The sequence below is a fragment of the Mustelus asterias genome, chromosome 21 (genome assembly GCF_964213995.1).
Source record: "Mustelus asterias chromosome 21, sMusAst1.hap1.1, whole genome shotgun sequence".
In the NCBI taxonomy this organism is placed as follows: domain Eukaryota; kingdom Metazoa; phylum Chordata; class Chondrichthyes; order Carcharhiniformes; family Triakidae; genus Mustelus; species Mustelus asterias.
In genome coordinates, this window is record NC_135821.1 from 36,913,078 (window position 1) to 36,937,053 (window position 23,976).

Consider the following 23,976-nt stretch of genomic DNA (forward strand, 5'->3'; position numbering starts at 1 on the left):
GACTTTAACCTCGTGTTGTGAGACTTCTTACTGTGCCCATCCCAGTCCAATGCCAACATCTCCACATCAAGACTCAAGAAATGTTGGCTCTGTTCTATCTCCACAGATGCTGTCAGGTCTGCTGAGATTTTCCAGCGTTTTTTGTTTCTGGGAAGAATTTTCCCATCCTGCCTGCCCCGGGAATCATAATGGGTGGGACAGAAAATTTGACAGCAACCCCGCAGTCGGTTCAGGCTCTGTGGAGAATGAATTGCTGGAGGTGGGCCTTTCGCCCCTCACTCAGGAGAAAGCCCTGCCTCAGAGAGCGGAGCAGCAGCCATTCCTGACGCCACAGGTGGCCCCCAGACTCTCAGTCACAGAAAGCTAGGGCCAATACCGGGAAATCCCGGTGGAGACGGGAGGGCTGGCATGGCGTGGTGGGGGCTGGTTAGGGAATCAAGGGGCGGGGTGTAAAGGACAAGGGAGGAAGCCTCTGGCGAGGGTGCGGGAGAGGATTGGGGGGGGGGGGGTGCATGTGAGAGAGCACCCCCTTCCCTCTCCTTCCCACCTGAGGCACGAGCATTGTAGCCTGCCAGTCTTCCAGCCCCATCCCTAACCTTCTCCCGCCGGCCTCGGAATTGCAGCTGACTGGAAAAGCAGCTCTTAAGCAGCCATTAATTGCTAACTTAAGGGCCTCAATTAGGGTGAGCAGGTCACATGGGACTCTACTTTGTAAAGTTTCAGACAGCTAGATAAGCTGCAGAGCTGGGCTGAGAGGTGGCAAATGGAGTTTAATGCGGATAAGTGTGAGGTGATTCACTTTAGAAGGAGTAACAGGAATACAGAGTACTGGGCTAATGGTAAGATACTTGGTAGTGTGGATGAATAGAGGGACCTGGGTGTCCATGTGCATAGATCCCTGAAAGTTGGCACCCAGGTTGATAGGGTTGTTAAGAAGGTGTGCGGTGTGTTAGCTTTTATTGGTTGAGGGATTGAGTTTCGGAGCCAGGAGGTCATGCTGCAACTGTACAAAACTTTGGTGCGGCCGCATTTGGAGTATTGTGTACAGTTCTGGTCGCCGTATTATAGGAAAGATGTGGAAGTGTTGGAAAGGGTGCAGAGGAGATTTACCAGGATGTTGCCTGGTGTGGTGGGAAAATCGTATGAGGAAAGGCTGAGGGGCTTGAGGTTGTTTTCGTTAGAGAGAAGGTTAAGAGGTGACTTAATAGAGGCATACAAGATGATCAGAGGATTAGATAGGGTGGATAGTGAGAGCCTTTTTCCTCAGATGGTGATGGCTAGCACGAGGGGACATAGCTTTAAATTGAGGGGTGAGAGATATAGGACAGATGTTAGAGGTAGGTTCTTTACTCAGAGAGTAGTAAGGGCGTGGAATGCCCTGCCTGCAGCAGTAGTCAACATTAAGAGCATTCAAATGGTTATTGGATAAACATATGGATGATATTGGAATAGTGTAGGTTAGAGGGGCTTTAGATTGGTTCCACTGGTCGGCGCAACATCGAGGGCCGAAGGGCCTGTACTGCACTGTAATGTTCTATGTGGCAGGAGTTTTGGTACCATCACCACCATGCGCAAAGCCATTGAGGTGGTCCTGAAATGTTCTGCCCGTCGACTCTCTGAGTTCTCTCCTGTTGAAGCTGGTGTACCTCTGGCTCAAAGCTCCAGTGCCCAGGCCGGCCTACACACTGCTGTCCCTCTGCTAGAAAGGGAATTGAGTGAACTTCAGGGGCACCGTTATCTCTGTGGAGAGAGAGAGAGAGAGGATGCAAGCAGAAAGCCGAAGGAATGGGGGAAAGCCAACAATAAAGGCTGGAGGAGGAAGTGAATAAATGTGATTGACAAAGATAGTGAAAAAGCAGAGAAATTAGGGAAGACGGCCATTTTAAACCGGAACCTTCACACTCCTAATGAAAGATCATCAATGTGAGCCGTTAACTCTGTTTCTCGCTCCGCAGATTCTGCCTGACCTGCTGGCTATTCCCAACATTGCTTATTCCATGACACCCCCAGTTAGCTGATGGCAGGTTCCCCCGATTCTCCATTCACCTCTCCTGTTTAAAAACATCGAGATAGACTGAGTCATTGCTCAAATCTTCACCTAACTACAACTTCCAGAATGTATACCTGGGTTTCTACGCTAACTGATCCATCAGTGATCGGTAACACTGTTTAACGGCTTTCTAAGTTTAAAGTTTATTTATTAGTGTCACAAGTAGGCTTACATTAACACTGCGATGAAGTTACTGTGAAAATTCCCCAGTCACCACACTCCGGCGCCTGTTCGGGTACACTGAGGGAAAATTTAGCACGGCCAATACTCCTAACCAGCACGTCTTTCAGACTGTGGGAGGAAATCAGAGCACCTGGAGGAAACCCACGCAGACATGGGGAGAACATGCAGACTCCGCGTGGACAGTGACCCAAGGCTGGAATTGAACCCGGGTCCCTGGCGCTGTGAGGCAGCAGTGCTAACCACTGTGCCACCGTGCTTGTGCTTTGTGTTGGAGATTGATCCTTGTTGCTTGCTGCACGATTGCCAACACTGGCAGGCAATGGATTGGATAGTGCACTCACTAAATGCTTGCGTTCCTCCTGGCCTTAAGCCACTCAGAGTTGCTGATTCGCTGGGATACAGATGACATGTATTTATCATGACAATACAGTATTGTAAAATCAAGTTCTGCTTTGTTCAGTGAAGCCTGAGGCAATGCAACAAGCTGTGAATAAACACTGAAATTCTCAGACGTATGTTGTATGACTGATGATGTGTATATCACACACTCTCAGCACTCCCAGACCTTTAGGCAGCTTTATTAATGTACTGGAAAAAATCTACAATCCTTGCATCAAAAATGTTTGCACACAAAGTCAATGCTAACAGTTCCCGGAGGGGTTTGCTGTTTAATTGAATTTTCACGGCTCCATTTAAAGAAGAAAGCTTTACCCATTGACAAGGGCAGCTACTGTCCAGCTATATCCAGTGGTTTGGTGAGCCAGACATTTTTTTTTAGTCCATTCACAGGACACTGGCTAGACCAGCATTTATTGCCCATCCCTAATTGCCCTTGAGAAGGTGGTGGTGAACTGCCTTCTTGAACCGCTGCAGTCCCCAGGCATAGGTACACCCACAGTGCTGATAGGGAGGAATTTCCATGATTTTGACCCAGTGATAGTGAAGGAACGGTGATATATTTCCAGGTCAGGATGGTGAGGGACTTGGAGAGGAACTTGCAATTGCTGCTTTTCCCAGATCTCTGCTGCCCTTGTCCTTCTAGATGTTAGTAATCGTGGATTTGGAAGGTGCTGTTGAAAGACTCTTGGTGAGTTACTGCAGTGCATCTTTAGATGGTACACATTGCTGCCACTGTGTCTGAGTGATGGAGGGAGTGGATATTGAAGGTGGTGGATGGGGTAGTAATCAAGAGAGCTGCTTTGTACTGGATGGTGTTGAGCTTCGTGAGTGTTATGGGAGCTGCACTCATCCAGACAAGTGGAGAGTATTCCATCACACTCCTGACTTGTGCTTTGTAAATGGTGGACTTGCTTTGGAAGGCCAGGAGGTGAGTTACTCGCCGCAGAGTTGCCAGCCTCTGACCTAAGATTTCATCTCAGTCAGTGCCCATCTGAACTACATCACTAATTGGATTACTAATTCAATGAGTTCACTTGGAAACCCGCCCACTTGGGAGTAGATAAAAGCAAAATACTGCAGATGTTGGAATCTGAAACAGAAAATGCTGGAAAATCTCAGCAGGTCTGACAGCGTCTATGGAGAATCAGTACTTGGAGTAGATGCTAGGTGTGAACGCTGGGTCTGATGTGGAAAGTGTCTCAGGTGGGAAGGTTAGTTGGTACTTGCCCTGTTTACCCAGTGGCAGGGAGGCAATGAGTCTGTGCATGTTGTTATTGGCTGATGATAGAATGTGGCCAGGCTCTGAACTCCTCCAGTATTCAGACTATCCACAGCAGCGAGTTACTGAGCCACACGGACCCAGTTCAGTTCTTGATCGAATGTTCCCGCTCTCAGCCAGGGTCCTCCATTCAGCGACTTTGAGAATCATTCTGACTGTGCGCAGTGACCCCTCCACCTGCACAGGTGCCAAGTGAAGACATTGACCGGGATTTCCCGACCTCCTCCCCGACTTGGATTCTCCAGTCCCGCTGCAGTGAATGAAGATCCTGCTGAGTGCCAAATTCTCCATTCTCGCTGGCAGCAATGGCGGGGCGTGAATGGCCGGAGAATTCCGCCCATTGTTGGTTTCAGCCGTGATGGTTCTGACGGCACATACCCACTGACAGTGCCAGCTTGGTCTAATGGCTACTTGGTGGGAGTTACCAGAGGATGTTAGGGTTCCTAAAACGGCAACCAGGCAAGGACTCAATGACCTCAGGAGGGAGGAGGAAGGGGTCAGGGAGAACATGGGGTCAGAAGCAGCTGTGAGGGTTACATGGCAATGTAATGTTGGCTCACATGTTTTTTTACTATGCTCACGTTACAGATTATAGCCAATGGTTACACACTGCACAACCTTCTGAATGACGTGACAAGGGATGATTTGATGTACGTCCAGATAAGGTAAACGCTGTGACTGCGACACTGTTCATAGCCCTGAATTACAGTGCGAGCTTCCTGTTCCGGGTGAGCTGGGCTCAGTTGTAAGGTTCTTGGGTCTGAGTCAGAAACCAGAGACTTGAGCAGGTAATCCAGGCTGGCACTCCAGTGCTTGTACCGAGGGAGTGCTGCACTGTCAGAGGCAATGTCAAACAGAGGACTCCTCTGTCACTTCTGGCTCTGATTCGGTATTAAAAGAAAAGCACAATATTCACTCAGTACTCGGTATTTAATCCTTAACCAATCTCCCTACAATCAGATTGCCTAATCCTTTATCTCAATGCTGCGTGTGGAATCTTCGTGTGGAATCTTGCTGTGTAACTCTTGGCTGTCATGTTCTTCTTCCAAATCGTTAATGTATACTGTGAAAAGTTGTGGTCCCAGCACCGACCCCTGAGGCACACCACTAGTCACCGGCTGCCATCCTGAAAAAGACCCTTTTATCCCCACTCTCTGCCTTCTGCCAGTCAGCCAATCCTCTATCCATGCCAGGATTAACACCATGGGCACTTAACTTATTTAACAGTCTCCTACGCGGCACCTTGTCAAAAGTCTTCTGGAAATCTAAATAAATCACGTCCAATGGCTCTCCTTTATCTAACTTCCTTGTTACCTGCTCAAAGAACTCTAACAGATTTGTCAGACATGACCTCCCCTTGACGAAGCCATGCTGACTCAGTCCTATTTTATCATGCACTTCCAAGTACTCCGCAATCTCATCTTTAATAATGGACTCTAAAATCTTGCCAATGACCAAAGTCAGGCTAACCGGCCTATAATTTCCCATCTGCTGCCTCCCTCCCTTCTTAAACAGCGGTGTTACATTGGCTACTTTTCAGTCCTCTGGCACCCTCAGCTATCTCTTTTAGAACCCTGGGGTGTAGTCCATCCGGTCCAGGTGACTTATCCACCTTCAGACCTTTCAGTTTCCCCAGAACCTTCTCCTTAGTGATGGCCACTGCACTCTCCTGTGCTCCCTGACTCTCCTGGAGCTCTGGCATCCCATTGGTGTCTTCCACCGTGAAGACTGATGCAAGGTTACTATTCAGTTCCTCTGCCATTGCTTTGTTTCCTATTATTACTTCTCCAGCCTCATTTTCCAGAGGTCCAATGTCTATTTTTGCCTCTCTCTTACTTTTATATATTGAAAAAAACTCTTCCTATCTTCTTTTATATTACTAGCTAGTTTACACTCATCTTTCATCCTCCCCCCCCTTATTGCTTTTTTAGTTGTCCTCTGCTCGCTTTTAAACTCTTCCCAATCCTCTGGCTTCCCACTAATCCTCATCACTTTGTACGCTTTTTCTCTTTTGTTTTTATGCTGTCCTTGACTTCCCTCATCAGCCATGGATGCCTCGTCATTCCCTTAGCGTGTTTCCTTCTCCTTGGGATGAATTTCTGTTGTGCCTCTCAAATAACCCCCAGAAACTCCTGCCATTGCTGTTCCACTGTCTTCCCTGCTAGGCTCCCTTTCCAATCAACTCTGGCCAGCTCCTCCCTCATGTCTTTGTAGTTACCTTTATTTAATTGTAATACCGTTACATCTGATTCCAACTTCTCCCTCTCAAACTGCAGAATAAATTCTATCATATTGTGGTCACTGCTCCCTAAGGGTTCTTTCACCTTCAGTTCCCTAATCAAGTTTGCCTCATTACACATCACCAAATCCAGAACTGCCTGCACCCTAGTAGGCTGTGTCACAAGCTGCTCCAAAAAAACCATCTCTTAGACATTCCACAAATTCCTTTTCTTGGGATCCACTACCTACCTGATTTTCTCAGTCCACCTGCATATTGAAGTTCCCCATGATTATTGTAATATTGCTTTTATAAGCCTTTTCTATCTCCTGATTATTTTCTGCCCCATATCCTGACTACTGCTAGGGGGCCTGTACATAACTCCCATCAGGGTCTTTTTACCTTTGCGATTCCTCAACTCTACCCACAGAGATTCTATGCCTTCTGATATTATATTGCTTATTGCTATCGATTTAACTTCATCCCTTACTAACAATACAACCCCACCCCCTTTGCCCATCTGCCTGTCCTTCCGATAGGACACATATTCTTGGATATTTAGATCCCAGCCCTGATCCCCTTGCAGCCACATCTCTGTGATGCCCACAACATCGTACCGGCCAATTTCAACGTGCGCAACAAGCTCATTTACCTTGTTCCGTATACTGCGCGCATTTAGGTAGAACACCCTCAGTCCTGCATTGACCACCTCCCTTCTCATACTTGTCACCTTTTTTGCTCTGCCTGAGGTTAGATTCCTGCCACCTTTTATACTCTCAGTTCTATTACGTGGTCCGGGAACTTTACTCACCTCTCCTGAGCCCTCGGCTCCTTTAACTAGTTGAAAGTCCTCATCATTAACCTGCACTTTAACTTTGATTTTTTAATTCTCCCGACAACTGAACCCTCCCCCTTCACAGTCCTAGTTATACGATTCGCCAGGACTCTGGTCCCAGCACGATTCAGATGAAGACTGTCCCATTGGAACAGATCCCCTCTTTCCCCATTACTGGTGCCAATGTCCCATGAATTCAAACCCATTCCTCCCACACCAATCTTTGAGCCACGCATTTACCTCCTGAATCTTATTGACTCTGTGCCAATTAGCTTGTGGCTCAGCTAGTAATCCAGAGATTATTACCCTTTTTTGGTTCTGCTTTTTAATTTAGCTCCCAGCTGTTCATACCCCCTTAGCAGAACCTCTGTTCCTGTTCTACCTATGTCGCTGGTACCTACGTGGACCACATACCAGCCTCTCAGACTCAATCTACCTCCCAAATACTATCTGACCTCAAGCGGTTGGACTTTATTCCCCAGAGATCAAAGTTTTAACTCACAGATGGAGTAGCCCAGATCTATGAGGATAGTTTTCCCAACTTCTGTCCCTCACACAATAATGGAGAAAGAGACAGGGGAAGGTGTGCGCAGATTTACGAGGCTTGCTAGTGGATAATCGTTCAGTCAGGAACTCAGACTCACAAAATTAGGCACAGGCTCTCACACGTACACGAGCTGGAGAGGTTTGGAAGGAGAGAACTTGCCCTGGTTCATGGGGAGCTCTTCAGGCAGACTTCAGACCCAGTGCAGAGCTGACTGGGTGCAGGCTCCATTGCGGGGAGCTGATAGTTAATCTGTTACTCCTTTCAATCATCAGAACCTGTCACCAGCCTTTCAGAGATTTCAAACTATTTCTTTTTTTAAGTGAATTTACCCCAATTCTTTTCTACAGTTTTATTCAGAAGGAGCGCTCTGTCGCCCTCTGCCATCCCACCCAAATGGGCACACCTCGTGCCTGAGTTGAGTTGGACCCTGTTCATTATCGGAGATCCGGCAACTCTGTTCTGTCAATATGTGAGCTAGGGATGACTCACGGTTGCATCACTCACCCCTGCCCACTGCCCATCCACCACCCATAGCACTTGCCAAATGTTTGTATATCATAAACAGCACATTCAAATCCATCTGTTATATTCCACTTGTACATCATAGAATCCCTACGGTGCAGAAGGAAGCCAGTTGGCCCATCGAGCCTGCACTGACTCTCTGTCAGCGCATCTTAACCAGGCCCTATCCCCATAACCCCACATATTTACCCCAATAGTCCCCTCTAACCTACACATCTTTGGTCACTAAGAGGCAATTTACCATGTCCAATCTACCTAACCTGCACGGTAGCTACCTCACAGTGCCCTGATTCACTTCCGGCCTTGGGTCACTGTCTGTGTGGAGTTTGCACATTCTCCCCGTGTAAGCGTAGGTTTCCTCCGGGTGCTCCAGTTTCCTCCCACAGTCCAAAGATGTGCTGGTTAGGTTGGATTGTAAGAAGTCTCACAACACCAGATTAAAGTCCAACAGATTTATTTGGTAGCACAAGCCACTAGCTTTCGGAGCGCTGCCCCTTCATCTGGTAAGTGGGAGTTCTGTTCACAAACAGGGCATATAAAGACACAAACTCAATTTACAAAATAATGGTTGGAATGTGAGTCTTTACAGGTAATCAAGTCTCAAAGGTACAGACAGTGTGAGTGGAGAGAGGGTTAAGCACAGGTTAAAGAGATGTGTATTGTCTCCAGACAGGACAGTTAGTGAGATTTTGTAAGCCCAGGCAAGTCGTGGGGGTTACAGATAGTGTGACATGAACCCAAGATCCCGGTTGAGGCCGTCCTCATGTAAGTGGAACTTGGCTATCAGTCTCTGCTCAGCGACTCTGCGTTGTCGCGTGTCGTGAAGGCCGCCTTGGAAAACGCTTACCCGAAGATCAGAGGCTGAATGCCCGTGACTGCTGAAGTGTTCCCCAACAGGAAGAGAACACTCTTGCCTGGTGATTGTCGAGCGGTGTTCATTCGTCCATTGTCGTAGCGTCTGCATGGTCTCCCCAATGTACCATGCCTCGGGACATCCTTTCCTGCAGCGTATCAGGTAGACAACGTTGGCCGAGTTGCAAGTGTATGTACCGTGTACCTGGTGGATGGTGTTCTCACGTGAGATGATGGCATCCGTGTCGATGATCCGGCACGTCTTGCAGAGGTTGCAGTGGCAGGGTTGTGTGGTGTCGTGGTCACTGTTCTCCTGAAGGCTGGGTAGTTTGCTGCAGACAATGGTCTGTTTGAGGTTGTGCCCTACGGACAAGCCCTCCGTATACACAGAATCTGCTTCGATGAAGAGAATCGCAACAGACACCTCCAGACGCTGAAAGATGCCGTCATAAGAACAGAATATGGCGCTCGACTCCATCGATCGACAGTTCCGATGCGCCACAGTGAAAAACCGCACTGACCTCCTCAGTAGACAAACACGGGACATGGCGGACAGAGTACCCTTCATCGGCCAGCACTTCCCCGGACCGGAGAAGCTACGCTATCTTCTCCGGAGCCTTCAACATGTCATTGATGAAGACGAACATCTCGCCAAGGCCATCCCCACACCCCCACTTCTTGCCTTCAAACAACCGCACAACCTCAAGCAGACCATTGTCCGCAGCAGCCTTCAGGAGAACAGTGACCACGACACCACACAACCCTGCCATAGCAACCTCTGCAAGACGTGCCGGATCATCGACATGGATGCCATCATCTCACGTGAGAACACCATCCACCAGGTACACGGTACATACACTTGCAACTCAGCCAACGTTGTCTACCTGATACGCTGCAGGAAAGGATGTCCCGAGGCATGGTACATTGGGGAGACCATGCAGACGCTATGACAACGGATGAATGAACACCGCTCGACAATCACCAGGCAAGAGTATTCTCTTCCGTTTGGGGAACACTTCAGCGGTCACGGGCATTCGGCCTCTGATCTTCGGATAAGCGTTCTCCAAGGCGGCCTTCACGACACACGACAGCGCAGAGTCACTGAGCAGAGACTGATAGCCAAGTTCCGCACACAAGAGGACGGCTTCAACCGGGATCTTGGGTTCATGTCACACTATCTGTAACCCCCACAACTTGCCTGGGCTTGCAAAATCTCACTAACTGTCCTGGCTGGAGACAATACACATCTCTTTAACCTGCGCTTAACCCTCTCTCCACTCACATTGTCTGTACCTTTGAGACTTGATTACCCATAAAGACTCGCATTCCAACCATTATTCTGTAAATTGAGTTTGTGCCTTTATATGCCCTGTTTGTGAACAGAACTCCTATTCACCTGATGAAGGGGCAGCGCTCTGAAAGCTCATGGCTTTTGCTACCAAATAAACCTGTTGGAATTTAACCTGATGTTGTGAGACTTTTTACTGTGTTTACCCCAGTCCAACGCCGGCATCTCCACATCATAGGTTGCAATTTAGCATCTTTGTGTCAGGGGGACTAGCTAGGGTAAATGTGTGGGGTCATGGGAGTAGGACCTGGGTGGGATTGTGGTTGGTGCAGACTCGATGGACTTCCTTCTGCACTGTAGGGATTCTATGATGATCTTTGGACTGTGGGAGGAAACTGGAGCACCCGGAGGAAACCCACACAGACACGGAGAGAATGTGCAAACTCCACACAGACAGTGTTCCTGGCGCTGTGAGGCCACTGTGCTACCGTGCTGCCCATGTAATGCAGCAACTCACTATGCCCTCAGTGAACCTTCATACCAACCTCTGACTCAAGATCAATAATGATATCAACAACAGCTGAACTCACATTACCCCTCCCCTCAGAATCGTTCTCTGAGCACGGACACGACTATTTGGGATTAATGGAGCCTGTTTGTTTTATCCCTCCTTCTGCTCCAGAAACCATTGACTCTGTGCTCAGTACCTCCCCCTGGTGTCTTGTGTACACATCTACATCTACAATAGGTAGTGTGTGTGGGCTGTTTGGCCATGGGGAAGAATGGCCAGAGCTTTAAACATGGACACAAGCTTCTACCGAGATTAGAAACATTGGCTGATGTCCCCCTCCCTGGCCCAGGGGTAACCAATTTCATAGCAAATTCTCTGCTGAATGAAATCTGTTAAATTGGCACAGTTGATGGATCAGCTTTCTTATCTGCATGGCTCAATACTTCATCGTTTGGTCAATTTGTCAACTGAGAGCTTGGCAACCTACAAAACGGCATGATGGGAAGATCAACCCTCACGCGGTCATTCTGTGAATAGTCACCACTTCATTTCCTGAGTTACAGCATCCCATTATACACCCGGAACAAAGAACAAAGAACAATACAGCACTGGAACAGGCCCTTCGGCCCTCCAAGTCCGTGCTGCTCCCTGGTCCAAACTAGACCATTCTTTTGTATCCCTCCATTCCCACTCCGTTCATGTGGCTATCTAGATAAGTCTTAAAAGTTCCCAGTGTGTCCGCCTCCACCACCTTGTCCGGCTGCGCATTCCAGGCCCCCACCACCCTCTGCGTAAAATACGTCCTTCTGATATCCGTGTTAAACCTTCCCCCCCCCCTCACCTTGAACCTATGACCCCTCGTGAACGTCACCACCGACCTGGGAAAAAGCTTCCCACCGTTCACCCTATCTATGCCTTTCATAATTTTATACACCTCTATTAGGTCACCCCTCATCCTCTGTCTTTCCAGTGAGAACAACCCCAGTTTACCCAATCTGTCCTCATAACTAAGCCCTTCCATACCAAGCAACATCCTGGTAAACCTCCTCTGTACTCTCTCTAAAGCCTCCACGTCCTTCTGGTAGTGTGGCGACCAGAACTGGGCGCAGTATTCCAAATGTGGCCGAACCAACGTTCTATACAACTGCAACATCAGACCCCAACTTTTGTACTCTATGCCCCATCCTATAAAGGCAAGCATGCCATATGCCTTATTCACTACCTTCTCCACCTGCGACGTCACCTTCATGGATCTGTGGACTTGCACACCCAGGTCCCTCTGCGTATCTACACCCTTTATGGTTCTGCCATTTATCGTATCACTCCCCCCTACGTTAGTTCTACCAAAATGCATCACTTCGCATTTATCTGGATTGAACTCCATCTGCCATTTCTTTGCCCAAATTTCCAGCCTATCTATATCCTTCTGTAGCCTCTGACAATGTTCCTCACTATCTGCAAGTCCAGCCATTTTCGTGTCGTCCGCAAACTTACTGATCACCCCGTTACACCTTCTTCCAGATTGTTTATATAAATCACAAACAGCAGAGGCCTGCGGAACACCACTAGTCACAGGCACCCAGCCGGAAAAAAGACCCTTCCACTACCACCCTCTGTCTTCTGTGACCAAGCCAGTTCTCCACCCATCTAGCCACCTCCCCCTTTATCCCATGAGATCCAACCTTTTGCACCAACCTACCATGAGGGACTTTGTCAAACGCTTTACTAAAGTCCATATAGACGACATCCATGGCCCTTCTCTCGTCAAGCATTCTAGTCACTGCTTCAAAAAACTCCACCAGGTTAGTGAGGCATGACCTCCCTCTCACAAAACCATGCTGACTATCGTTGATGAGTTTATTCCTTTCTAAATGCGCATACATCCTATCTCTAAGAATCCTCTCCAACAACTTCCCTACCACGGACGTCAAGCTCACCGGCCTATAATTTCCCGGGTTATCCTTTCTACCCTTCTTAAATAACGGGACCACATTAGCTATCCTCCAATCCTCTGGGACCTCACCTGTGTCCAGTGACGAGACAAAGATTTGCATCAGAGGCCCAGCGATTTCATCTCTCGTCTCCCTAAGCAGCCTTGGATAGATTCCATCAGGCCCTGGGGATTTGTCAGTCTTTATATTCCCTAAAAAACCTAACACTTCCTCCCTTGTAATGGAGATTTTCTCTAATGGGTCAACACTCCCCTCCGAGACACTCCCAGTCAACACATCCGTCTCCTTTGTGAATACCGACGCAAAGTATTCATTTAGGATCCCCCCTACTTCTTTGGGCTCTAAGCATAATTCCCCACTTTTGTCCCTGAGAGGTCTGATTTTTTCCCTGACAACCCTTTTGTTCCTAACGTATGAATAAAATGCCTTGGGATTCTCCTTAATCCTGTCTGCCAAAGACATTTCGTGACCCTTTTTGCCCTTCTAATTCCTCGTTTGAGTTCTTTCCTACTTTCTTTGTATTCCTCCAGAGCTCCCTCCGTTTTTAGCTGCCTGGACCTAATGTACGCCTCTCTTTTCTTTTTGACCAATCCTTCAATTTCCCTGGTTATCCACGGTTCTCGAATCCTATCCTTTTTTACAGGCACATGCCTATCCTGCACCCCTAACAACTGTTCCTTAAAAGACTCCCACATGCCAGATGTGGATTTACCCTCAAACAGCATCTCCCAGTCAACAGCTGCAAATTTCTGCCTAATCCCACTAAAATTAGCCTTGCCCCAATCCAACACCTTACCCTTGGGACACCACTCATCCTTTTCCATCGCTATCCTAAAGCTAACAGAATTGTGGTCACTATTTGCCACATGTTCCCCTACCGGAACTTTGAAGACCTGACCGGGCTCATTCCCCAGTACTAGGTCCAGTATAGCCCCCTCTCTAGTCGGGCTATCTACATATTGTTCCAAAGAACCTTCCTGTACGCATTTTACAAATTCCTCCCCATTCAGACTCCCAGCCCTACGCGATTTCCAGTCTATACCAGGGAAATTGAAGTCTCCCACTACAACAACCCTATTTTTCCTGCACCTATCCATTATCTCCTGACATATCCGTTCTTCCACTTCCCTTGGGCTGTTGGGGGGAACATGAGACACCGCACACACAGCTAGCATGGGGAAAACCAGAGACATTCCTGTGATTTTCGTACTGTGTCGAGGGCGCACAATCCATTCCACACAAACTGATCTCCACATTAATCCCGAGTAGTCGTATCCGTCTCAGAGAGAACCATTCTGAGGGAAAGGGTGAGTTTGGCTGCTGTTGATGTGATTGGATTGTTTCTTCAATCACAGATATTAGGTTCTCCTGTTTCCTCTGTGAACCTCTCATTGGTCCCTTTAATCAAGCCAGAATTTTATGGGGATTGTGTAAAGAGATACCTGGCCACTCCGCAGACAGTGTGTGAGGGCTGTTATTAAACACTGAGTGCTGCTGGATGATGTGATAATACTTTGCTTTTTGCTTATCTGCTCTGCGTGCTGAGATGATTGTTGAAAAAGACTATTTACATTATCGTGTTGGTAAATTTACCGAATGTTTGGATTTATAAATCCTAAAGACCTTTGTGTGTGTGTGTTCAACAAATTGAGTGTGTTTTCTAATGCATGTGTAGAGCATGTGTAGAGCATGTGTGTGTGTGCATCTGTGTCTGTGTGCATGGCGTGTGTCTGTGTGCATCTCTTGTGTATGTATCAGTGTGCATGCACATCTGTGTGTGTGTGTCCGTTTGTGTGTGCATCAGTGTGCGTGTGTCTGTGTGTGCACATCTGTCTGTATGTGCATCAATGTGTATGTGTGTGTGTGCATCAGTGTGCATGCACATGTGTGTATCTGTGTGCATATCTATATGTGTGTGCGCACATATGTGTATCTGTGTGTGTACCTCTGTGTGTGTACATCTACGTGTTTGTGTGTTTATCTGTGTGTGCATCTGCATGTGTGTGTGAGCGTATGTGTGTGTGTGCCAGTATCTGTGTGTATGTTTATCTGTATGCGTGCATCTGTGTTGACAATGTTCACCATAAGAGTGAGCCAGAATAAACTGTTTTTAGTCCCTGGTTACGATAATCGTTAGATTCCAGGATTTGATACATATGATGATAAGTAGAATCTCAGTTTAATAAAACATTGATTCAAATCCTGGGTAGGTTAAAGATGTAAGCAGAGTGCAGGGTTAATTGTAAAATTTTATCCAGCAGTGTTAGCGCTGTAGAGGTTACGGGTGCCGAGTTTGGACTAAACAACAGGAATTGTAAATTAACTAATTATTGAATAGTAGCGAGATCGGCCCAAAACAGTTTGCCAGTTTAATACGGTTTATGCAGCATTTTAATAATTGATGCGTATGATAAGGAAAGGTGAATAGCATTTGCCCAATGTGGGAAGTTGCCCAGGATACACGGGGATGGGTTGAGTGGTGGGCAGCACATTAAAAATGTGCAATGGGCCAGAGCATTCTGGGTAAAGAGCAGTGAATTTAATGTACGCGGCATGAGTAGTGTTTAAATAACCCAGCGACATGGCGAGAGGAGATATCCCGTGAGTTGCCACTCGTTGCTGGATGATTTCCGCTGCTCCCCTGCTAACTTCACAAAACAACCCCATCTCTTTGAAGAAATGACTGGATTGTTCTGTTCATCTTACAGCAGAAATTTCGGGCTGCTAATTTAGAGCATAAGGAAAATATTTTACACAAGGAGATTTCTATTCCAAACTCAGCACCCATAGCTATACAGCGCAAACACTGCTGGATAAAATTTTACAATTCACCTCGCACTCTGCTTCCATCCTTAACGTATCAATGTTTTATTAAACTGAGATCCTACTTATCATCGCATGAGCTGTTTCAAATCCTGGAATCTAACAATTTATAGAATGACAGAATCCTGCCATGCAGAAGGAGGCCATTCTGCCCATCGAGTCTGCACCAATCACAATCCTGCCCAGGCCCTATCCCTGTAACCCCATGTATTTACCCTAGCTAGTCCCCCTGACACTAAGGGGCAATTTAGCATGGCCAATCCACCTAACCCAGCACATCTTTGGACTGTGGGAGGAAACCGGAGCACCCGGAGGAAACCCACGCAGACACGAGGAGAACGTGCAGACTCCACACAGACAGTGACCCAAGCCGGGAATCGAATCCGGGACCCTGGCACTGTGAGGCAGCAGTGCTAACCACTGTTTCAAATCCTGGAATCTAACAATTGTTGTAACCAAGGATTAAGTAAAGATTGTTTATTCTGGCTCATTCTTGTGGTGAACATTGTCAGTCTCTGATCTCTGCAACCATTTGACTTGTGAAGTTTTGAATTTCATTCTGATGAGTGTCAGCTTGCACGGTCGGTAAGTGGCGAGGCAAAATGTTTTTGGACTGAAGAGGGAAGAAAAATGTCTAAAAACCCTGCTCCAAAACTAAAACCCCTCTGGGCCAATATGCAGCCGTGTGTATTTATATAAATACACAGCGATATGTGTGCGACAGAGAGAGGGAGCACTTCTATAGGACAGGATTTACCTATCAGTCACTAAAGGGTTTCTTTCTGTGCCAGGGGTGGAATGATGTGCAGACTCTGGGCTGCCATCAGTGCCCACAGGAAGCCAGAGGGTGAGAAGTAGGCACCGGCCACCTGCCGCCCAGTTTCCGAAAGCTGGTCGCCATGGAACAGCAAGGTGAGGCTAGAGGCTACAATACAGAACGGACAGAGACACCGGCGAAAGGCTCACGGTCTGAGAATAGCCGCCTGCTCCGGGATGGCAGCGAAGGGAGCGAGGCGGGCACCTCAGAATGTCTCCCATTGCTGGGAACTGGTGTAACTGTGACTGGCACACCTTTAACTCTCGGAGCTGTTCACCTCGGACATGTTTTGACCGGAATGTGTAACGTCAGACAGCCGGTAGTCAGTTGATGTTCAGTATCACACCCGGTGTTATATTCATGACTGATTTACTGTTCACAAGTGGATCTTGCGCGGCACAGCGGCACAACTGTTCACATAGCAAATAAGCAGCAAGGTGGCAGGTTGGGCACACACAGGGCAGAGCTGGCCCTGGGCTGGGACATTCCCCTCACTCTGAAACCCTGGCCGATACTTTCTTTGTCGTCCCACCTTGGGTAGTGTGAACAGGCACTTTAGTTACATTTAGTTTCCAAGGGCAAATTCCGGGGAATCACTTCCGATCCCATTCCCAAATCCGCATACCCTGGTTTCCTCGTGCTGTAATTAGATTTCCCAATTCTGGTTGGACCCATTCCTGTTGGTGTCACCACCTGACCTCCAATGGCCCTTTCCCTCGTCACCAACACTTCCAGAATAATGTTCAAATAAATTAAAAAAATATCTTTTTGAACATTCCAGTGATTTTTCTCTGGCGTTGCTCCAGAATTATCCCGGAGATTCATTATCAAGCCCTGAAAATTCCAGGAGAAACCTGGAGTGTTGGCAATCTGGTCACAAGGCAGGGAATTCTGTCCACCACAGTAACATTTCTCATCTGATATTTTAGATAAACATATGTATTAAAACAGTATATGAAATAAATATTCGTTGGTGGAGGTGATATAGATTCCTGACAAGCACTTTACTTCTGACCAGGATAACAGATTGTCTGTCACTTTAACACATCCACCCCGGGATAACCAGACCAGAAGTGCAAACTTTGACCTTCCTGGTGTCCACAATCCCAAACTGCACTGGGAAAATACTGACTGAGTCACTGGGGAGAGTTTTGCTGCTGCAATGCTGCTGTTACTGTTCATTAGGAGCCTATAAGACACTATAAGGTCGTTGAGGGGGTCACCCAGCTACAGAGGCGAAGCAGACTCGAAGGGCTGAATGGCCTCCTATTCCTCTTCCTATATCCAGTGGGTTTTTAAAAAAATAAAGCTCATCTGGATTGGTCAACCGATCAGTTGCACACAGCTGGAATTGGAATCCACATCAGCTCAGGTCTGGCACTGAAATATTGAGTGTGATCTCGTGTCATCGCACTTCTGTTACATTGAAGGCTTTTTGCTGCACATCTGTTAATTTCATTCAATGAATGACCTTCAGGGAATGAAGGGATTAGCCGCCTGGTCCATTTAAGCTGCTCTGTCGTTTAATTAGTAGCTTAGCGTTTTTGAATTCAGTCTGCTTAATACATTTATATGAATACCAGAAGAGTAGGCCATTCAGCCTCTCTATCCAATTCTGTCAAGCTATTCAATCATGGCTCCACGTCACCTCAGCTTCACTGTATTTGCCTTTGCTTCAGGTCCTCCAATATTCTCTCCTCCTCCTCCATCGGGTCCCATACCCTTAGAGAGCTTCGCCGACCATGGACTTCCACTGGATTGCTCCATGATTATGCTTGGAAGAGTACTGCACTGGACTGCTGTTCCTTATTGCAGTGTGGCTGAGCAGGAAACTCTCATGCTCTTACCACCTACCAGCAGGGGTGTCAAAGGATTTACAGGCTAATAATCATCCTGTTTGGCCGCCTTATGCACACCTTCCATGACCATCCAGTCCTGTAGTGGGACTTGAACCAGAGCTTCTGGCCCAGAGGTAGGGACACTACCCACTTCACCATAAGGCCCCCTCTCTTTAGGGAAGGCAATGACATAGTGGCATTGTCACTGGACTAGTAATCCAGAAACCCAGGATTAAACTCTGAGGATCCGGGTTTGAATCCCACCATGGCAGATGGTGAAATTTGAATTCAAGAAAAATCACTGACGTAAAAACCCATCTCATGTCCTTTAGGGAAGGAAATCTGCCGTCCTTGCCTGGCCTGGCTGACGTGTAACTCTGCAATCTGGTTGACTCTTAAAAATGGCCTAGCAAGCCACTCAGTTCAAGGGCAATTAAGGATGGGCAATAAATGCTGGCCCAGCCAGCGATGTCCACACCCCATAAATAAATAATAAAAGCCTCTCACCTGACAAATAGCCTAGTCTCAATCTTCAGTATTGCCCAGCTCTTTGGAGATTTGAAAGTTCTTCCCACTCTCCTACCTGAAGATTGTACTCCCTCATTCTGGACGATCCCAATCTTCTAAACACAAGGGAACACTCGGCCATGTTTAAACAACCTGCCCTCATAGTTTAACCTTGATGCCCCGGTACCATTCCAGTGAAACAAATGCCAATATACGCTTTCTGAGGCGCTGTTCCCAGAACTGAACGCAGTATGCCAGATGGGGCCTGAGCAAGACTCTGTACAAACTGAAGCCTAACTTTATCACATTTATGTTTCAGCTCAATTGAGAGCTAGCTCAGCATTCCGTTTTGATTGCTGATCATAATCACCCACTCACCTTTAGTGATTTGACTTCCAAATAAGTACATACTTCCCATCTAAACACCTCAATTGGTTCAAACACCACAGCCTTGTGGCATGGTGCCATCTATGTTTTTGCAACACTTTCTGTGAAGGATTTGAATCTTCTCCAGATCTTCTCCATGTAGTTCTGTTTGAATTCCAACATTATCTCTGTCCCCTCTTTGTGTCACTGTAAACCTCACATGGACCTGCCACCTGCTGCCACTCTCGACAGGACTTGTATCAGACAGATCTTGCTTCAATCCTCCCTCCAGCCCAGAGGTCCCCAATGAGATAAATGGCCCAAATAAACTGGTTTACTAATGCTGGTTCAGAAATACAGCTTCTTCAAACTAATGTCCTGAGTCTTCAGATCGAGTCGAATGGGTCTCTCTTCACTGTTTAGAAGAATGAGATATAATCTCACTGAAACACTGCACCAAAGGAGGCCATTCAGCCCATTGTGTCTGCTGACTTGCTGAATGGACAATTCACCAGATGGCACTTCCTCATCTTCTCACTTTAGCCCTGCACATTCTTCCTGACATTTCACTTTTTTCAGTGGCCAGATAGCTCAGCTGGTTAGGGCATGGTGCTAATAACGTCAAGGTCTTGGGTTCGATCCCCATACTGGCGAAATGTAACTACCTATGCTTGTGCAGTCCTGGCTGATGTTGTGTTCACTTTGGCAGCACATATACTAAAATTGGAACGGTACAGAGAACATAGGGCGGCACGGTAGCACTGTGGTTAGCACTGCTGCTTCACAGCTCCAGGGACCTGGGTTCAATTCCCGGCTTGGGTCACTGGAGTTTGCACATTCTCCTCGTGTCTGCGTGGGTTTCCTCCGGGTGCTCCGGTTTCCTCCCAAAGATGTGCGGGTTAGGTTGATTGCCATGCTAAAATTGCCCCTTAGTGTCCTGAGATGCATAGTTTAGAGGGATTAGCAGGTAAATATGTAGGGATATGGGGGTAGGGCCTGGGTGGGATTGTGGTCGGTGCAGACTCGATGGGCCAAATGGCCTCTTTCTGCACTGTAGGGTTCCTATGATTCTATGATTAGCATAGCCCCTGTGCAAGGATGACACGCAAATTTGTGAAGCGTTCCATATTTCACACTTTCTAAACATTTCAACCTTCTGCAAAAGAATCACGTTCTTCCTTTTCAGAGAATAACCCAATTCTCTCTTAAAGCCTCAGTTGAACCTTCTCCACACTCACAGGCAGCACATTCCAGACCTTAACCACTCGCTGTGTGAAAATGTTCCTCCTCATGTCTCCATTTGCCAATTACTTTTAATCTGTGCCCTCCCATTGCAGATTCTTCCACCAGTGGAAACAGTCTCTCCCTCTCTACTCTGCTCAGACCCTTTGTGGTGTTTGATCACCTCCATCAAATCTCCCTTCCACCTTCCTCGAGGAAAACAGTCCCAACTTCTCCAAACCAAAACTTGTCAATGTACTGGAGGGTTTGACGGGTCAGTGCCGAGAGGCTGCTTGTCCCGGCTGCAGAGTCCAGTATTAGGGCTCCCAGTCTCAGGGTGAAAGATTGATCATTAAGGACTGAGATGAGGAGAAATTTCTTCACCCGGAGGATTGTGAATGGTTGGACTTCCCCAGGAGACTGTGGAAGCTCGGACTGAGAGTGATATATTTTGGAGCATTTAGGGAATCGAGGAATATAGCAATAGGGCAGGAAAGTGTTGGAGTCCAGCAGTGATCTTACTGCAGGGTATACTTTAAGCGCCGTATGGACTACTCTGCTTCCATTTCTTATTTCTTATTAGGTGGCACAGTGGTTAGCACTGCTGTCTCACAGCACCAGGGACCCGGGTTTGATTCTGACCTCGAGTCACTGTCTGTGTGGAATTCGCACGTTCTCCCCGTGTCTGCGTGGGTTTCCTCTGTGTGCTCCGGTTCCCTCCCACAGTCCAAAAGATATGCTGATTGGGTGCATTGACCATTCTAAATTCGCCCTCAGTGAACCTGAACAGCTGCCGTACTAACTTCATTGCAGTGTTAATGTAAGCCTACTTGTGACACTAATAAATAAACTTTTAAAAACTTTAAAACTTTATTTATGTTCAGTCCAACCCTCTCGGAAACAGACCTTGTGTGGAATTACTGAAATAGTGATACTTTCCAGCCCGCAGCTTCAGCTTTTCAGTGGTAGAACTCTCAGCTAAATTTGAAAGCCGGAGGTTCAAGCCCCACCCCATGGAATCCAGACCAACACTCCCAGCGGAGTCCTGGAGGAGTGCTGCACTGTTGAAGGTGCCCATCTTTCCCATCTGACATTAAAACAAAGCCCTGTCTGCCTTCTGGGGTGAATGTGGAAGATTCCATAGCACCATTTTGAAGCTTGTCCAAAGATGTGCGGGTTAGGTGGATTGGCCATGCTGAATTGATCCTAGTGTCAGGGGGATAAGCAGAGTAAATATGTGGGGTTACAGGAATAGGGCCTGGGTGGGATTGTGGTCAGTGCAGACTTGGATGGGGCGAATGGCCTCCTTCCGCACTGTAGGGATTCTATGATTTTATTCTATGATTGCAAAGGAGCTCCTTTTGTGTCCTGGCCAGCACTTAATCCTCAAGCCACATCACTGCAGCGGCTTAGTTGATCATTTATTTCATTGCTATTTGTGGGAGCTTGCTGTGCACAAATTAGCTGCTACATTTCGGACACAACAGTAACTACACTCTAAAAAAAAAAGTACTTCATTGGCTGCACAGTGATCGGTGACATTCAGTGGCTGCAAAAGGCGCTACGTAAATTCAAGATTGCTCTTTCCATTAGTGACTGCACTTCACAAAAAAGGATTGAATTGTCGGAATGTTTCTGGAGTTTCTGAGTTCTGAGAGCTGGGATGTGGATTTCTGTCTGCAAAAAAAATAGCTAATGTGATAACTTTGTCTTTATAAGCTGTAAACGTATAAAATTTATCTTTTCATTGAATATTTTGTTAAATAAAAACTATTTTTGTTACTTCTACACTCTGGTCTTTATTTACTCATGATGTGGAGATGCCGGCATTGGACTGGGGTGAACACAGTAAGAAGTCTCACAACACCAGGTTAAAGTCCAACAGGTTTATTTGGTAGCAAATACCATTAGCTTTCGGAGCACTGCATTTACTCATCAGTGTTAGAAAATCAACCCTCCTTTAATGGAGGCAGTGATGTGTGGGTGGGATTGGGGCTTTCTTAAATTCATTTAATTCATTTTCTTAATTCAATGTGGGCGTCGCCGGCTGGGCCAGCATTTATTGCCCACCCCTAGTTGCCCTTAAGAAGGTGGTGGTGAGCTGCCTTCTTGAACCGCTGCAGTCCCTGAGGTGTAGATTCACCCACAGTGCTGTGAGAAAGGGAGTTCCAGGATTTTGACCCAGTGAAGGAACGGCGATATATTTTCAAATCAGGATGGGAAGTGGCTTGGAGGGGTATCTCCAGGTGCTGGTGTTCCCATGTATCTGCTGCCTTCGTCCTTCTAGATGTCGGCGATCGTGGGTTTGGAAGGTGCTGCCTCAGGAACCTTGGTGAGTTGCTGCAGTGCATCTTAGAATATAGAACATAGAAAAGCTACAGCACAAACAGGCCCTTTGGCCCACAAGTTGCGCCGAACATGTCCCTACCTACTAGGCTTACCTATCACCCTCTATCTTACTAACTTCCATGAACTTATCCAAAAGTCTCTTAAAAGACCCTATTGAATCCGCCTCCACCACCACTACCGGCAGCCAATTCCACGCACCCACCACCCTCTGAGTGAAAAACGTACCCCTAACATCTCCTCTGTACCTACTCCCCAGCACCTTAAACCTGTGATCTCTTGTGGCAACCATTCCAGCCCTGGGTAAAGGCCTCTGAGAATCCACTCTATCAATACCTCTCAACATCTTATACACCTCTATCAGGTCACCTCTCATCCTTCGCCTCTCCAAGGAGAAAAGACCGAGCTCCCTCAGCCTATCCTCATAAGGCATGCCATCTAATCCAGGCAACATCCTTGTAAATCTCCTCTGCACCCTTTCTATGGCTTCCACATCCTTTCTGTAATGAGGCGACCAGAACTGGGCACAGTACTCCAGGTGGGGTCTGACCAGGGTCCTGCAGCATTATCTCCCGACTTCTAAACTCAATTCCTCTATTGATGAAGATTGTAGATGGTACACACTGCTGCCACTATTCATGGCTGGTGGAGGGAGTGAAGGTTTGTGGATGGAGTGCAAATCAAACAGGCTGCTTTGTTCTGGATGATGTCGAGCTTCTTGAGTGTTGTTGGAGCTGTACTCATCCAGGCAAGAAGAGTACTCCATCACACTCCTGACCTGTGACTTGTAGATGGTGGACAGGCTTTGGGGAATTAGGAGGCGAGTTACTCACCGCAGGATTCCTAGCCTCTTATAGCCAGGCTTTCTACTGTCTAGTCCAGTTCAGTTTCTGGTTAATGGTAACCCCCAGGATGTTGATAGTGGGAGATTCAGCGATGGTATTACCATTGAATGTCAAGGGAACATGGTTAGATTCTCTTTTGTTTACAAATGGCACCAAGATACTTTAAGAAATTCTGATTAAATAGCAAAATCAGGAAATTTAAGTTGCTGCAAGCAAAAAGTGTCCGTGAAACTGTCCGAATGTTATTTGAAGCCCAATTGCTTCACTGATGACCAATAAGGAAGGAAGCCTGATATCCTAATTCAATCTAGCCCGTATGTGACTCCAGTCCCACAACAACATGGTTGACTGTTAAGGTAGCTCTGACATTGCCTCCCAAGTCACTGGACTGCTCTGGGTGGACAATGAGTTCGGGGCCTAGGGGGTTGGGCCTGTTGGTGGGGATGAGTTTGGGGTCCCATTGCCACTTTGCCACTGGGATCAATGGGGGCAGGAGGGAGGACCGAGATCAGGGTGGGCTGGAGGGGGGTCAGCCAGGGCTGGGGGGGTTCTGTGGGGGTGCGGGGGCTGCCTGCTG

General features: G+C 47.3%; 1 protein-coding gene and 1 pseudogene across 4 annotated transcripts in view; both read left to right on the forward strand.

The window, feature by feature from the left end:
- Positions 1–21,996, forward strand: part of LOC144509221 (mitogen-activated protein kinase kinase kinase 5-like) — a 186,962-nt gene extending 164,966 nt beyond the window's left edge. For all 4 annotated transcript variants that reach the window (XM_078237733.1, XM_078237734.1, XM_078237735.1 and 1 more), the window contains 2 exons: positions 4,500–4,576; positions 16,251–21,996. In XM_078237733.1, the coding sequence (XP_078093859.1) occupies positions 4,500–4,576; positions 16,251–16,317 (144 nt within the window). In that variant the 3' untranslated portion in view covers positions 16,318–21,996. The remainder of the gene's footprint in view (positions 1–4,499; positions 4,577–16,250) is intronic.
- LOC144509550 (U6 spliceosomal RNA) lies at positions 19,681–20,120 on the forward strand (annotated as a pseudogene).
- Positions 21,997–23,976: the final 1,980 nt, after the last annotated feature.